Genomic DNA, 13,463 nt, shown 5'->3' with positions numbered 1-13,463 from the left:
CCCATACATAGAATAGTAAAGATAGAAACTTTAGATGTTTGACCTTTGTACTTGGCACCCAGGAGTACTTAGGAATTTAATTAATTACCTGGGGAAAGTAAGGAAAATACCCCTGGCTAGGAGCCTACCCTAGCTTCTGCCCTGTTTTGCAATGGCCAGGGTATTTTTTTTTTTAACCAAAATTTCAAGCTAAAATAATGCTACAACCCCTCGTGGTGCTCCTCGCTGTTGGGTGATATCAGGTGTTGGAGATAGGCGAGGGAGGAAGACATGAGAAAGGAGGATGGACAAGTTTTGAGTCTCAGGCCTCTGTGCAAGCTTCCTTCTTCAGACTCCGTGACTTCCATGCTGTGGTTGTAACATGGTGTCAACGAAACCTTTGGAGACTCTGCCACTGTTTTCACCGTGATGTAAGTTAAACCAGGCCCCAAGGGCTAGTAACACAGGTGGTTAATATGGACTAGCTGGGGACTAGCAGTATGGGATGGCCCACTTAAGGTTCCTGGATGTGACCTGTGTGTTAGCATGACTGGAAACCAGAGACTCACTGGTAGCATCAGAGAGAAAGACCTCTCTGATGAAACTTCTCTGGCCCCTCGTCGCTACCCTCCTGTGATGAACATCTTCAGGTATTTCCCTTCCCCAGGGAGAAGCAATGAGAAATGGTGTCTTCCTGAGAGGCTGGAAGAGGCCTGAGCTATACACACTGCACATAAGGGTTCACTCACCCATGGGCCTGGCTTTAGATTTTTTTTAATTAACCTTTTTGGTTAACAAACAAAATTATAGGTCTTATTATGATACTTTCATATGCATATATGATTGTATTTTCCCATACTCTGTCACTGCCCTCTCTTGTGTCTCTTTTCCCTCTTCAGAGACCCTGCCCTTCCCTCTGCCTTCACACACACACACACACACACACACACACACACACACACACACACACACTGCAGATGACAGACATGTGCTATTGTGTCTTCTCCTATCCTCTCTTGTTCTCCCCTTCTTTCCTTTTCGTCATTGTTCATCCCACAATACAGTTTTTCTTCGACATTTATGTCATTTTTTTTTTCTTGCCTAGGTTTTAAATAACGCCTCTGCAGCATGAGTCTCAGATTCCAAGTAATGAGAATTGTGGTAATGTTCCCGAGCCCTCTGCCTTGGTATTCTGAGTCTCTCTAGAGGACAGTGCTCTCAAGCCTGACTCTGTGTGAGTCTCATTTTCTGGAGTGGGAACCTGGGGTTTGTATTGCAATTGACTCCCCCAGGTGCTGCTCCTGATCCAGAGACCACATTTTATGAGTATAACTTTTGGATACAGTCCAAGTCCAGCTTCCCACTACACAACACCTAGATTATTTGATCCCTTAAGATTGAGGATGGATGGAACTAGCCAGAGATAATAAATAGCTGAATGGAGCATCATTCTCCTGCTTGAAGATGGGATTCTGTTTTATATCAATTAGAAGCATAGCAACTAGCCCCTTTTTACTTTGAAATATTAGTTAACATGAAATTTCCCCCTCTTATATAAGAAAGGCCCTGACCCCAGCACCCTGAGCTACATCTAGAAACTGAGAGCTGGGATATACTTAGTGGGCACTGGGTACCAGTCAGTGCCAGAGAGTGCACATTCGCCCACATCTGTCAATGCTGATCAGCAGTCCCTGGCACACACTTTTTGGCATACACTTTTTTTCCCACTGGGTTTGGATTGGCTCCTTGTGGGGTGGGGTACTCTTTACCCTTCCCTCCCAGACAGTACCTGAGTGAAGTTATCCAGGGCTTTGTGCAAGTTGGCATGCATGCCCGTAGGGGGTTCATTGGTGATCTTGATAGAGTTTTCCAGAATGCCCTGGGGAATGATGTGGCCCTCAGGGGAGGGTGCAGGCTCAGCACTGATGAAGACTCTGAAGTCTGGGTGACTTTCCTCGCTGAGCTCCTCTAGCTTCTTCTCTAGGGTACCGAGCCACTTGGCCACCAGGTGGATGTTCTGTTGGGAAGGAAAGATCCTGCAGTAGACATATACTTACATCTATTAGCAGTGTACAGTCATCAGGTGGGTAGCTAGAGGGACCACCTCACCTTTCATTAGCTTCATTTTTTTTTGTAATTTTTAAATTTTAGTCAAGATATAACCACATCATTTTCCCCTTCCAATCCCTCTCGTACCATCTCTAAGACTTCCTCTCAAATTCACGACCTCTTTTTCTATGATTATTGTTGTTACACACACATATACATTTATACAAATGTATAGATATAAATACAAGCTGCCGACTCTGTTTAGTGTGGCTTGTGTGTACATGATCTCAAGGCCGACCACTCAGCACTGGGGACTTGTCCCTGGAGAACACTTTCTCTCTCTCTCTCTCTCTCTCTCTCTCTCTCTCTCTCTCTCTCTCTCTCACCAGTGATTTGTTACCTATCGTTCTTTGTCTAGGGAGTATTAGCATGACTATGGGGGTTGTCATTGTTTGGGTTTAACTTGAAGAAATTTTTTCTAAAAAATGCAATAAAATAGGCACAATGTAAAAGTTATCACCTTGGCTACTTTTGAGTGCAGTTATTTGTGTTGGGTGGTTCTAGGGCTTCAACACCAGTCTCACGCATGCCAGGCAAGTTCTTTGTCATTTAGCTGTGCCCTAGACCTGTAACATACATTCTAAACATTCAGTGGAATTGTATTCACCCTGACTGCGGCGTAACGCAGAGCCCTCAGTGACAGACATATCTAAAATCACAGCACAGAAAGATACCAGCAATGGTGACCTCCTGCATCGTCCAGTTGAACGCTGTATCCTTTGATAATCATAAATCTTCTAGTATTGTGTTCTCAGACTTGACTGCACAGGGATCCCCTGGAGGACGGCTTCAAGCACTGATTGCTGGCCCTTCCGTACAGCTTCTGATTCAATAGCTACAGGGAAGCCCAGCCATTTGTATTTCCAATAAGCTCTCTGACGCTACCACACTCTGGGTACAGGGACTATGTTTGAGTCTAAAACCCAATTATGTTTTCAGTCTGATTCTCCACCGCCTGCTGCCTGGATTATTTGAGCCCCAGAGAATGAAAAGGGATGAACGTTGCTGCAGTACCTGGGAGCTGGGAAGAAACAGAATCTGAGGCCCCACTCAGACTTACTGAATCATTGCATATTAATGGGACCCTCCAGCAAGGTGTATGCACGTTCAAGTTTGAAAGGCACCGATTCAAGCTCTCTCTACCTGCCTTCCTCTTCACCAAACCATTCGCCTAATTGCCACCCAAATTATCTCCCTAAAACACAGGGGGACACTGCTTTCAAAGGCCCATGAGGGTCTCTATGCTCATCCTAGGCTTCTCTGTCCAGCTTTTGAGCCTGTCTTTTGCTCCCAAATCTCTTTCCTGTCTTTTATCAAGATCAGCACTTAGTTCTTCACACTCCTTTGGGGTAAGCGCCTTCCCTTTAGTAAGCAGGTCCCTTAGCATCATTGCAGTGTCTCATTATGATGAACAGATAAAGGCTCCTCAAATCGATTTTTGAGCAAGCAGCCTTGCAGAGTCTTAAATACATAGATCAGCACTGAGCACAGTCCGAGGACCACAGTAATTTGGCCTCTGAATGCTGCTTTCTTTTCTATAGAAAGAGAAGTAATGATCGTGTTTGCCACACTTATTTCGGAGTGCCTGCAGAGCCCCATAGGCAAGGAATTTGAAAGGCTCTTTATACTGGAAATGGCTCTGTGAAGGTCCGTAGCAGAGAGTGAAATGAAATTTGTTAAGGAGTCCATTTAGAATCACGTGAGTGAAGCAGAGTTCAGTGGGCTTTCTGGAGAGCCAAGGTTGCTGTTAGGTGGCAATGCCAGCAAGCTAGCAGTGAGTGATCCTGCAGGTACCTCAGAACTCCAAGTCCCCACAGAGTAGGGCAGGGCTGGGAGGAAGACCCGTTTCCTATGGAGGGAACTCTGGGGAGTATTCAAAGATCCCTGGGACTTCCAGAACTGGGGAAACTCAACCCACAGCTATTATAGCCAGGAAGAGTGGAGACCTCCTGAGTGTTGGCTGGTCCCAAGGTCCTAGGAAGCCAGGCAGGGAGCCTAGGGAGAAGATCACTTGCTGTTCTTGGGTTGGGAGCTCAGGCAGTTTTTCCCAGTATGACATGGTATAGGGCAGTCATTGGAAACAGGGGTTGGAACGAGAGTTCAGAGCCACAAGTTCTCAGAAGCACTTGACCATCGATGCCAAACTCTTCCCGAAAAGGGTATTGTTATGCAGTTTTCCAGTTTTGAAAGAGGAATGACTGCAATGGTTTTTCCGCTTGCAGGAACTTTTTGGGGGGTGGGGCACTGAAACAAGGTTCTCACTACACAGCCTGTGCTCGCCAGGAACCTCATAGATAGCCCAGATTGGCCTCAAACTCAAGATCCTCCTGCTTCTTCCACCTGACTGCTATGGTTGCATGCACATGTCACCATGCTTGGTAACACCAGGTAAATAGTAAAACCAAAATACCTAGGAGTCTTGGGAAGATAAGTGTTTTGAGGGGTCCTTTTCTTCCACCCTACTCTGTAGTTCAGACATGTCATGTTTGGTCAAGACTCCCAGCGTTTCACTCAAGAGGAAAAGGAGAGAGCTGGAGAGATGGCTCAGAGGTTAAGAGCATTGCCTGCTCTACCAAAGATCCTGAGTTCAATTCTCAGCAACCACATGGTGGCTCACAACCATCTGTAATGGGGTCTGGTGCCCTCTTCTGGCCTGCAGGCATACACACAGACAGAATATTGTATACATAATAAATAATATATATATTATTATCTATATATTATTTATATATAGATTAAGAAAAAAGAGGAAAAGGAGAGCCTTCAGATCACTCGGTCTCATCCAGAGAAACAAGTTTCTATGGAGATGCCCATCCCCCGGGATTCAGGGTGGAGTAGTGAGCTCAGCCTCTGAGAGTGTCCAGACACTGCGGCGACTGTGGGGGTACTGGTAGCCAGTGGGTGCTAAGGAGGGAAACTCAGCTCCGTGCCCAGGCAGAACTACAGTTTTAGAAACAGACTCTGACTTCCATGGCAGCTGGCTGGGTTTCTTTAGTCACAGTTGGCCAGGAGCAGGGCAGGCAGATGAGTCTGCAAACAAGGGGGTTGTATCTCCGGGCCCCTGGAGGAAGCAGAGACTCCAGCTGCTGGCAGGGTTTCTCTTGGGATTCCTACTGTTCCCGAAAAAGGAGTTTCAGGGAACGGCAGCTCTCTCAGCAGCCGGGTGCCCCATAAATAAAAGGATGATTAAGGAGAAAGCAGCAGCAAGATGTGGGGGAGTAATCAGGGAACTGATGAAGCTCTTGGTAATGAAGTCAGGATGGGTGGGTGACTGGATTCTACCGCTATCCTTCCTTTAGTTTCCTCATTAATTCTGCCACCCAACAGGTCTGCAAAATGCACGTTATATATTTTAATCATATTTACCCTCCCTGCTACTCTCTTGCTATTGTCTCATACCTAATAGGCTTTCTAAAAAATGATTTATTTTGCATACATACGTGTGTGTGTGTGTGTGAGAGAGAGAGAGAGAATGTATGTATATATGTAAAGAGAGAAAGACACAGAGAGAGAGTATGTATATATGTAAACAGGTGACTACCGAGTCCAGAAGAGGTGGCTGTCACAGGCACCTGCCATAGGTGCTAGAATGGACCCCTGGTCCTCTGAAAAGCAAGCACTTTTAACCACGCGATCCTCTTTCTCCTCCCCCATAGGCTTCTGCTGAGCAGCTTAAGGCAGTGATCTTGAGGGCCAAGGTAAATAAGAAACAGCATTTTCTCTAAGGAAATCTGGTGAAGAATATGTCATAACGAATCAGTCAACATGCCAATGTTTGCCCTGATAGGACTGACTGAAGAGGGCTCATGGAGAGAAGAATAATGCGCTGTTTGTTCTGATTCAGCCACAGCTTCTAAATGAGCTGCATGGGGGACAGGTTTCCGGAGAATGATGGCTTTTTCCTCTCACCCTTGTTCCCGTGGAAGCACAGCATTGGTTTTCACGTTTTCAGATACCAGTGTGAGCTCCCAATGAAGAAGCTGGCTTTTAGTCTTCAGGTAACTTAGAACTTCTCACACAATGAATAAAGAACACAGAGGAAAACGACATTCACAGGAGGAGATTGGCCTCTAAAAGTATCCACCTGCTATGGCCTTAATCAAGTGCTAATTTCTCGAGCATGTATCAGAGTGGAATCTACTTCCTTCTGTAGTGGAACTCAGAACTGTTTGGGACATGGTCGAGTAGGTGTGGGGAAGAGTCCTTGGAGGAGGCCTTGGGAAGAGGCGTGAGACCGCAGAGTCAGAGCAGGGCTGGAAGTCAAGGGGAAAATGACATGGAGGAACAGATGGGTAAGGGGGTCAGAGGGCGCAGGAAGCCCAGAGTCTAAGGGCTGCAGCCTAAACAGACACAAAGACAACAGTGATCCAGATCCGGGCAGAGGGGTTGTACCTGCAGAATCACCCAGTGACCTTTCTTGGCTGCCAGGTCCAGGGCAGCCTCGGCAACCACCTCTTGTCCTTGCCCCAGAGACACGTTGTGGAAGTTCCGATTGTTGAATGTATATCCGAGTTTTCTTCCTAAAAAACCATGGAAGTGTTAGTGTCGTTTATTGAGTCTAAGCATCCATGCTGCTATTTCTAAGAAGTTCCTCCAGTTGTCACCCTCAAGCCTAGGTTAGGTATGCCTAGACCCAGATGTTGTGGGATATTTTGTGTTCTGACAAATAAAGCTTGGCTGGAGATCAGAGGGTGGAGCTAGCCACTAGTTAACCATAGAAGCTGGGCAGTGGTGGCGCACACCTTTAATCCCAGCACTCAGCAGGTGGAGACAGGAAGAATAAGGTAGGGTGTAGACAGGATCTAGCTTTTTTTTGGATGCAGGAAGGATACAGGTAGGAAGCAACTGGTGGCTGCTCCTGGTACTCTTCCAGGTTTCACCCTGATATCTGGCTCCTGGCTTTTTATTGATAAGATTTATTAGATTAACACGTCACCCAGACCCAAGCCTCATATTTTCCTTCTCTTCATAGGAGGCTATTTCAGATGTGCAATCTCAGATAAAAGGATACATCTGTCCACTTTTCCAGATCACCCCACCCCTGCTTCATCTGCTAACCCTCAGGAACGGTTTGGGGTTGTTGATGTTCTCTTATGCAGTCCCTACGTGAAGAGTGGGCATGAGTCCACAAAGTGCTGAGATAGAAAAGGTAAAGGGTAGGCATGTATCTGTGTTCCCTTCTAATTTCTTTTGTCTTCTGAATAGATCCAGTCTTCTTTGGGACTTTGCAGGGAGGCGTGGGCAGAATTTAGTCAGCACCGAATTCCCCTCTACCGACCTCCTCCTTCACTATTCACAATACATAGGAGGCATTATGTCATCCTTGTATATACAAAAGGAGAGCGAAGAAAGAGAAAACAAGGACAGGGATTGGTGTGAATGTTATATTGTGCTATTAGTGTAGGAAACAAGATACAATAATAATAATAATAAACCATCATAGCCACACCACAGAAGCAAGACCAATGCCACGGAGTTGCTCTTCAAGCCCAAAGAAAACTGAACCTAAAAAATGACCTTAATATAGGGGACCAATTCTGTTTATGCATTAACTGTTAGCACAATCCAATAAAGCTTGCGAAAGGTATATGTCATTCTTTACATAAAAGGACCATAAAACTGTGTAATATCACAAAGGAATCATTGAACAATTTTCCTGGGAAGGTAAAATGGATGGGGATAAGTTAAAAAAGAAAAGGAATACAAAGCTGTACAAAAATGTTTTACTTCCAGAAGAGCTAAAATTATAGATATAATTTGATACTCATGCAAGAAAGCTTTGAGGAGAAAACAGTTTATATTGGGTAGCCCTTTTAAACACTAAAAAGCATGTAGACTCTCCTTCAACTGGATGCAAGTAGGATGATGACTTTTTATATTGAGAAATAGTCACCATAGATTTGACCGAGATGAACCCAAGCAATACCTTTATTAAACACAATAAATCCTCGCTGGCAAGCATTTGATGTCAGCTTTAAGACTGGGGAGATAAACACCTAATTCCAGAGCAAACACCAGGCTAAAAGGTGTGGGGATTATTAGATGGCACCCGTGATGTTTGTTCGCTCACAAAGGAGCCTATTTATTTCCTTTATTCGCTGGAGAAGGATACGGGGAGAGAGGTGCTTAATAAAGATTAGTCGGAAAATGACAGACTGGAGGGATCGTGGTGAGACAAAGCCTGGCACTGCAGAGCCAGCTTGGGCCAATGTGCATCAATCCGGGCTGACAAAAAAGAAAGGGATCTTGTAAGTGGTAGGAAGGGGGACAATTGACAGGGCTCTTTTTACCCCACACTCAGCTGACTATATTAGACGTGAGCCTTGTGGTGTGCGAGGTGAGTTTCTGGAGTCTCTTCCTTCACCGCTGTGAGGCCCATAGGTACCATGTAGGTTATTAGAAAGTGCCCTGAGGTATTGATGTTCCTATGAGGTTCACATTCACAGTGCTTGTGAGATGACTTCCACCCTCACCTTACTGTGCGTGACCCGCTTTCCTATTTCTGACCTGTCTGCCTCTCTAGATGGCTATGCCACCTCCAAGGACTGCAGAGCCCGTTTATCTTCTGCAGCGCTCCATCTCCCTACTGATGCTGTGAGGATCCCAGAGCTCCAGGAGGCTACTCTCAAGGGCCATATACCTACAGTGTTCTGAGACAGGGGAACGGTTTTCTAGAATTCTCTTGCTACTTGCTAGAAAAAGCCCCCTCTTCTGATACATGTGCCTTTTGGTGACTATTTTTTGTGTTCTGTGCTTCCTACCAGATTTCTGGCAAGACGAACTTTTATGAAGGGCTTAACTTGATTTCTGTTTCATCATTGTCATTAATGCCGATGAGTTGGCTAACACCTGCCTTCCCTATTTTCTTCAACCGTAGAGAACGGCCCTTGGCACCATTGCTGCTACCCTCGCTAGGGATGCACTCAGGATGTTACCAACCTTGAGAAGGGTTGCGTGGCTAAGCTGTTATTCTTACAGTCTCAAGACTATCACAGCTGACTCCCAGGTTCCATCTTTCTTCCTCTCCACCTATTACTTTTCTTCAATCAAACTTTCCAGGTTAATGCTTCCTCCATTTCTCCCCTTATCTTCACCTTTACCATTTTGGCTTAGTTTAGTATGTACCCAATATTGCTGAACTTGAACCATGATCTCATAAAATCTTCAACTCCACTGTTTCCTTCTATGCCTTCATTTTGGAACTGTTAGACACCTTAACTCAATTTGAACCCAAAAGTTAGTAAAAGAGAAAATTAACGGATGCCTTTGGTGAACTGGTGCTGCCGCAAGCTCGAGGCCTTCTGCTTCAACGTTATTGGGAAAAGCTTTTCATGTATGTCATCCCCCGTCTCTGTTTTTTTAAATTTTTTATATTTATTTATTATGTATACAATATTCTGTCTGTGTGTATGCCTGCAGGCCAGAAGAGGGCACCAGACCTCATTCCAGATGGCTGTGAGCCACCATGTGGTTGTCGGAAATCGAACTCGGGACCTTTGGAAGAGCAGGCAATGCTCTTAACCACTGAGCCATCTCTCCAGCCCCCCTGTCTCTGTTTTTAAACCTTCCCTCTGTTGCCAGCAAGTTGCTTCCTCTCTCCTCTCTATCTCGTATGTTCTCCTCTGGCAGGAGCCCCTTCGATTGGTTGCCACTGTATCCTTTCCTGTGTACGCCCCCCCCCCTTAATAGAAGGGGCATCCTCTTTCTCCTCATCAATCTGTTCTCTAAATACGGTCTGTTCGTCTGTTCGAATCTTCAACTTTTCTCTTTACCCTCCTGCTCCCTGGCACATGAAGGCATGAGTTCTCTCATCACCAAAAAACAATACAAGTCTTCACAGCGCCCTCTGGAGGCCAGTCTTGGCTCATCTAACCCACATTTCACTGCCTCTCAAAGAAAACACCGAAGAGAGACCTAAGTAACATATTGATAATCTCGTTGCAAAGATGCTGGATGAAACCTGTGCCTCTGAACTTACCTAGTGGCAGCCTACCCTAATCTTTGTGAGCTTGCCATTTTGGAAGAGCAGCCAGTGCACCTAACCACTGAGCTACCTTTCCAGTCCCCAGCTTGCCATTCTGAACACACAAGAGGATGCAGAAGAAGCCAAAGGTGAGCTGGACATCTGCTTTCTGATCACAAAATAGAAGCAGCTGAGCTCATCTTTTCAAAGTCACGTACTTGGACAAAGGAGCAAGGGGACCAAGCAAGACCATGCCACAGACGTGTGAGAGGCCAGAGAAGAGGTCTGTGTGTGGACAAAGACGTAGCTGGCTTTGAAAGATGTGACGGGATGAGAGGGAAGGAGCGCGCTGCACCGCCTTGGAGAACAGAAGCTGAGTCTCTGTCATTATCGCGCTGTACACGCTGCTCCGCTTTTAACTTTTCAAAGTCTTTTCACATCAGAGATTTCATTTTTATCCCCGCGGTCACCTGAGGGGCTAGGGAGGCATGTTGGGTGATAGAAAACAAGAGGAAAGGAGAAAATAACGTGTGAAGACAGCTACGAGACAAGAGAGAGGACGGGTGAAATTAAAGTGCCGTTAAGGGAGTGATCAGAGCGTGCTAGGAGAGATGTAACAGGGGTGGGAGTGTTCACGCTCAGAGGCCAGGAAGTACGGAGTCAGCTCTCTCTTCCGGGTCCTTGTCCCCATCCTATTTGTCCTCTTATTTTTCCTCCTCCTGCTTCTCCCTCCTTCCTTTCCTTTCCTGTTCCAGTGTTCAGGGTGGGGCATCCTGGAGGAGTCCCAGCGGCAAAAAGTACCAGAAAAGTATAGACTCCCTGCCGAGGCTCAGAGGCAAGCTTCTGCTGCTGAGTGGACTCATAGATCTATTGGTATGAGGGGACACACATTTCAGCAGAGAATTAGATGAAGACAAGGAAACAAATCCCCAACCTGACTTTCGGGGTTTTAAACGCCCAGTGCTAGCAACTGCCATAGCAAGACAAAGGAGAAAAGCCACGAAAGAGTTAAGAGTATAAGGCAGCTGCCTAGGATGCAAGGGGATACTAATATTTTAAGGGTCTAAGCAGAGGAATATGATAAATTATCCGACACACAGACTGTGAAACCAAGCAAGGAGACAGTACTTAATATGCCAGTACTAAGGGTGATTGGGGAAACTGCTTGGGTCAGCTGTGTGGACTCAAAACAAGAACTAGGGCTCATCAGACAAACTGATTAGATTCAAGAAATGGGAAATATGTAGGCCCAGAATCTGTGTCTAAATGGGAAGATTAGAAAATAAATCAAAGCATCAGGAAATCAGGGAGGGCTGTAAGAAAAGAAAGGGGCCCAGGTGCCTAAGTGATCTCCTGTTGATGAACAGCAATATGCTTCCAGACGTATGCATTAAGATGAAGCCACGGGCAAGGCTGAGGCAGTGCAGCCAGAGACAGATAAACAATGTAGATTGGGGAGGGGCCAATCTGCCTGAGATGACGGGACCGCTTCAGATAACATGATGGAATAGTTGGAGGTCAATTGGCGAAGAACAAAATTGCCCATCAACAGAGTATATGAAAGCTTTCAAAGGGAGAACGGTGAATGAAAATGAGGAAACTAAATTTATTCACCTGGAACCAACAAAGCCCCTGTGGATAGAAGGAAGGCCGAGTTCTGTAAACGTATGGAAGCCAGGAACATAACAGTTATGATAAAGGTCTTACGATATTCATTCATTAAATCATTTAACAAATATTTACTGAATGAATTCTCTGCACTAGTCACATTGTGAGACTCTGGTAAGATGAGGGCCAAGATGACATGGTTTCTGACCCCATGGAGCTTAGTGACAAGCAGGCAAGCAGACATAACATCCAACAATGAAAGAATGATTAAATTAGAATTGTATTAAGCGGTGTGACACAAATATTCAGGATGCCGCGAGACTACAAAATGAAAAAGCAAGTGGCCATGCAAGGATGAGGTCAGGACAAGCTGATCTTTGCTGGATGAGTGTGGTGGTTTGAAAGAAAATGGCCCCCAATGGGAGTGGCGCCATTAAAATGTATGGCATTGTTGGAGTAGGCATGGTCTTGTTGGAGAAATTGTGTCACTGTGGAGGTGGGCTTTGAGGTCTCATATACATTCAAGCCATACCCAGTGAGATAGTCAACTTCCTGTTTCCATCTGATCAAGCCACTCCATAAAACATTTTCCTTTATAAGAGTTGCCATGGTCCTTTGTGGAAGCCTAGGCAGTTTGGATGCTCACCTAACTAGACCTGGAAGGAGGTGGTTGGTCCTTGGACTTGCCACAGGGCAGGGAACCCTGATTGCTCTTCGGGCTGATGAGGGAGGGGGACTTGACTGGGGGAGGGGGAGGGAAATGGGAGGCGGTGGTGGGGAGGAGGCAGAAATCTTATAAATAAATAAAACTTAAACAAATGTTTACATAAGAAAAAAAGAAGTAGCATAGGTGACTAAGTCACAAAATGAGCATGTCATGCAGAGTATGAACAATTAAGCTACTAATTATTGACTATCTCAGAAATTACACAGGTAGAATAAGAAGAAAAATATATGTTTTAATTATATTGTTCAGCAAATATAATTGTTTTGAAAAGATAAAAAAAAAGAGTTGCCATGGTCATGGTGTCTCTTCATAGCAACAGAAACCCTAACAAAGATAGACGTCGCTACTAGGAGTGAGGTATTGCTGTGAAAGGCCAGACCATGTTTCCAACTTGTGAAAAAGAATTAAAGAAAAACTTAGAACCAGGTGTTGGTGTACCCCGAGGCTGGCAGATCTCTGAGTTTGAGGTCAGCATGGTCTACAGAGCAAGTTGAAAGACAGCCAAGCTTAGGCAGTGATGGTAACCATGATATAATTGAACAAAAGGGCCATGTTCTAGCTCCAGCAAGCAGCAGAACTTGGCAGCTTCAGCCATGTGGTTTGGCTTTAGAGTCAAGGAGCCATTAAGGAAAGCTGATGAGGCCAGGCATGTTCCTGAATGGAGGCCCAGAGAGGCCATTGTGTGAAGCTGTAAAATTGAAGCCTGGATTGCCTTGGAGACCCCAAGATGATAGAGATGCCAGAGTTATAGGGTACCTACTGAGGAAAGCTGCTGACAGGGAGTGGAATCACCCCAAGAGAAAGAAGTGTGTTGCAGTCAACAAAGCTGAAAGGAGTTGGAGATCTGAAGAGCACTTTGACATCAGACATGGAGATACAGAGTTTGGAGTTTGCCTAGCTGATTTTGGTCTTGCTTTGGTCCAGTATTTCTTCACTATGCTCCCTTCCTTATGTTTTGGATTGGCAATATATATCCTGTGCCTTTACATGTTAGAAGTATATGATCTGCTTTTTAATTTTGATTTTTTTTACAGAAGATTACAGTTAAGAAATTGAATCTCAGAAGAGACTTTGAAC

At 45.3% G+C, this 13,463-nt stretch overlaps 1 protein-coding gene across 1 annotated transcript in view; it reads right to left on the bottom strand.

The window, feature by feature from the left end:
• Nucleotides 1–13,463, bottom strand: part of Dnah9 (dynein axonemal heavy chain 9) — a 328,999-nt gene that overhangs the window by 20,354 nt on the left and 295,182 nt on the right. The window contains exons 62-63 of the mRNA XM_075992137.1: nucleotides 6,481–6,608; nucleotides 1,769–1,996 (exon numbers count right to left, since the gene is read on the bottom strand). Coding sequence (XP_075848252.1) covers nucleotides 1,769–1,996; nucleotides 6,481–6,608 — 356 coding nt within the window. The remainder of the gene's footprint in view (nucleotides 1–1,768; nucleotides 1,997–6,480; nucleotides 6,609–13,463) is intronic.

This window comes from Microtus pennsylvanicus, chromosome 11 (genome assembly GCF_037038515.1).
Source record: "Microtus pennsylvanicus isolate mMicPen1 chromosome 11, mMicPen1.hap1, whole genome shotgun sequence".
Classification (NCBI taxonomy): Eukaryota; Metazoa; Chordata; class Mammalia; order Rodentia; family Cricetidae; genus Microtus; species Microtus pennsylvanicus.
The sequence above is the reverse complement of the archived record's forward strand: the minus strand, read 5'-3'. Positions and strand labels throughout refer to the sequence as shown.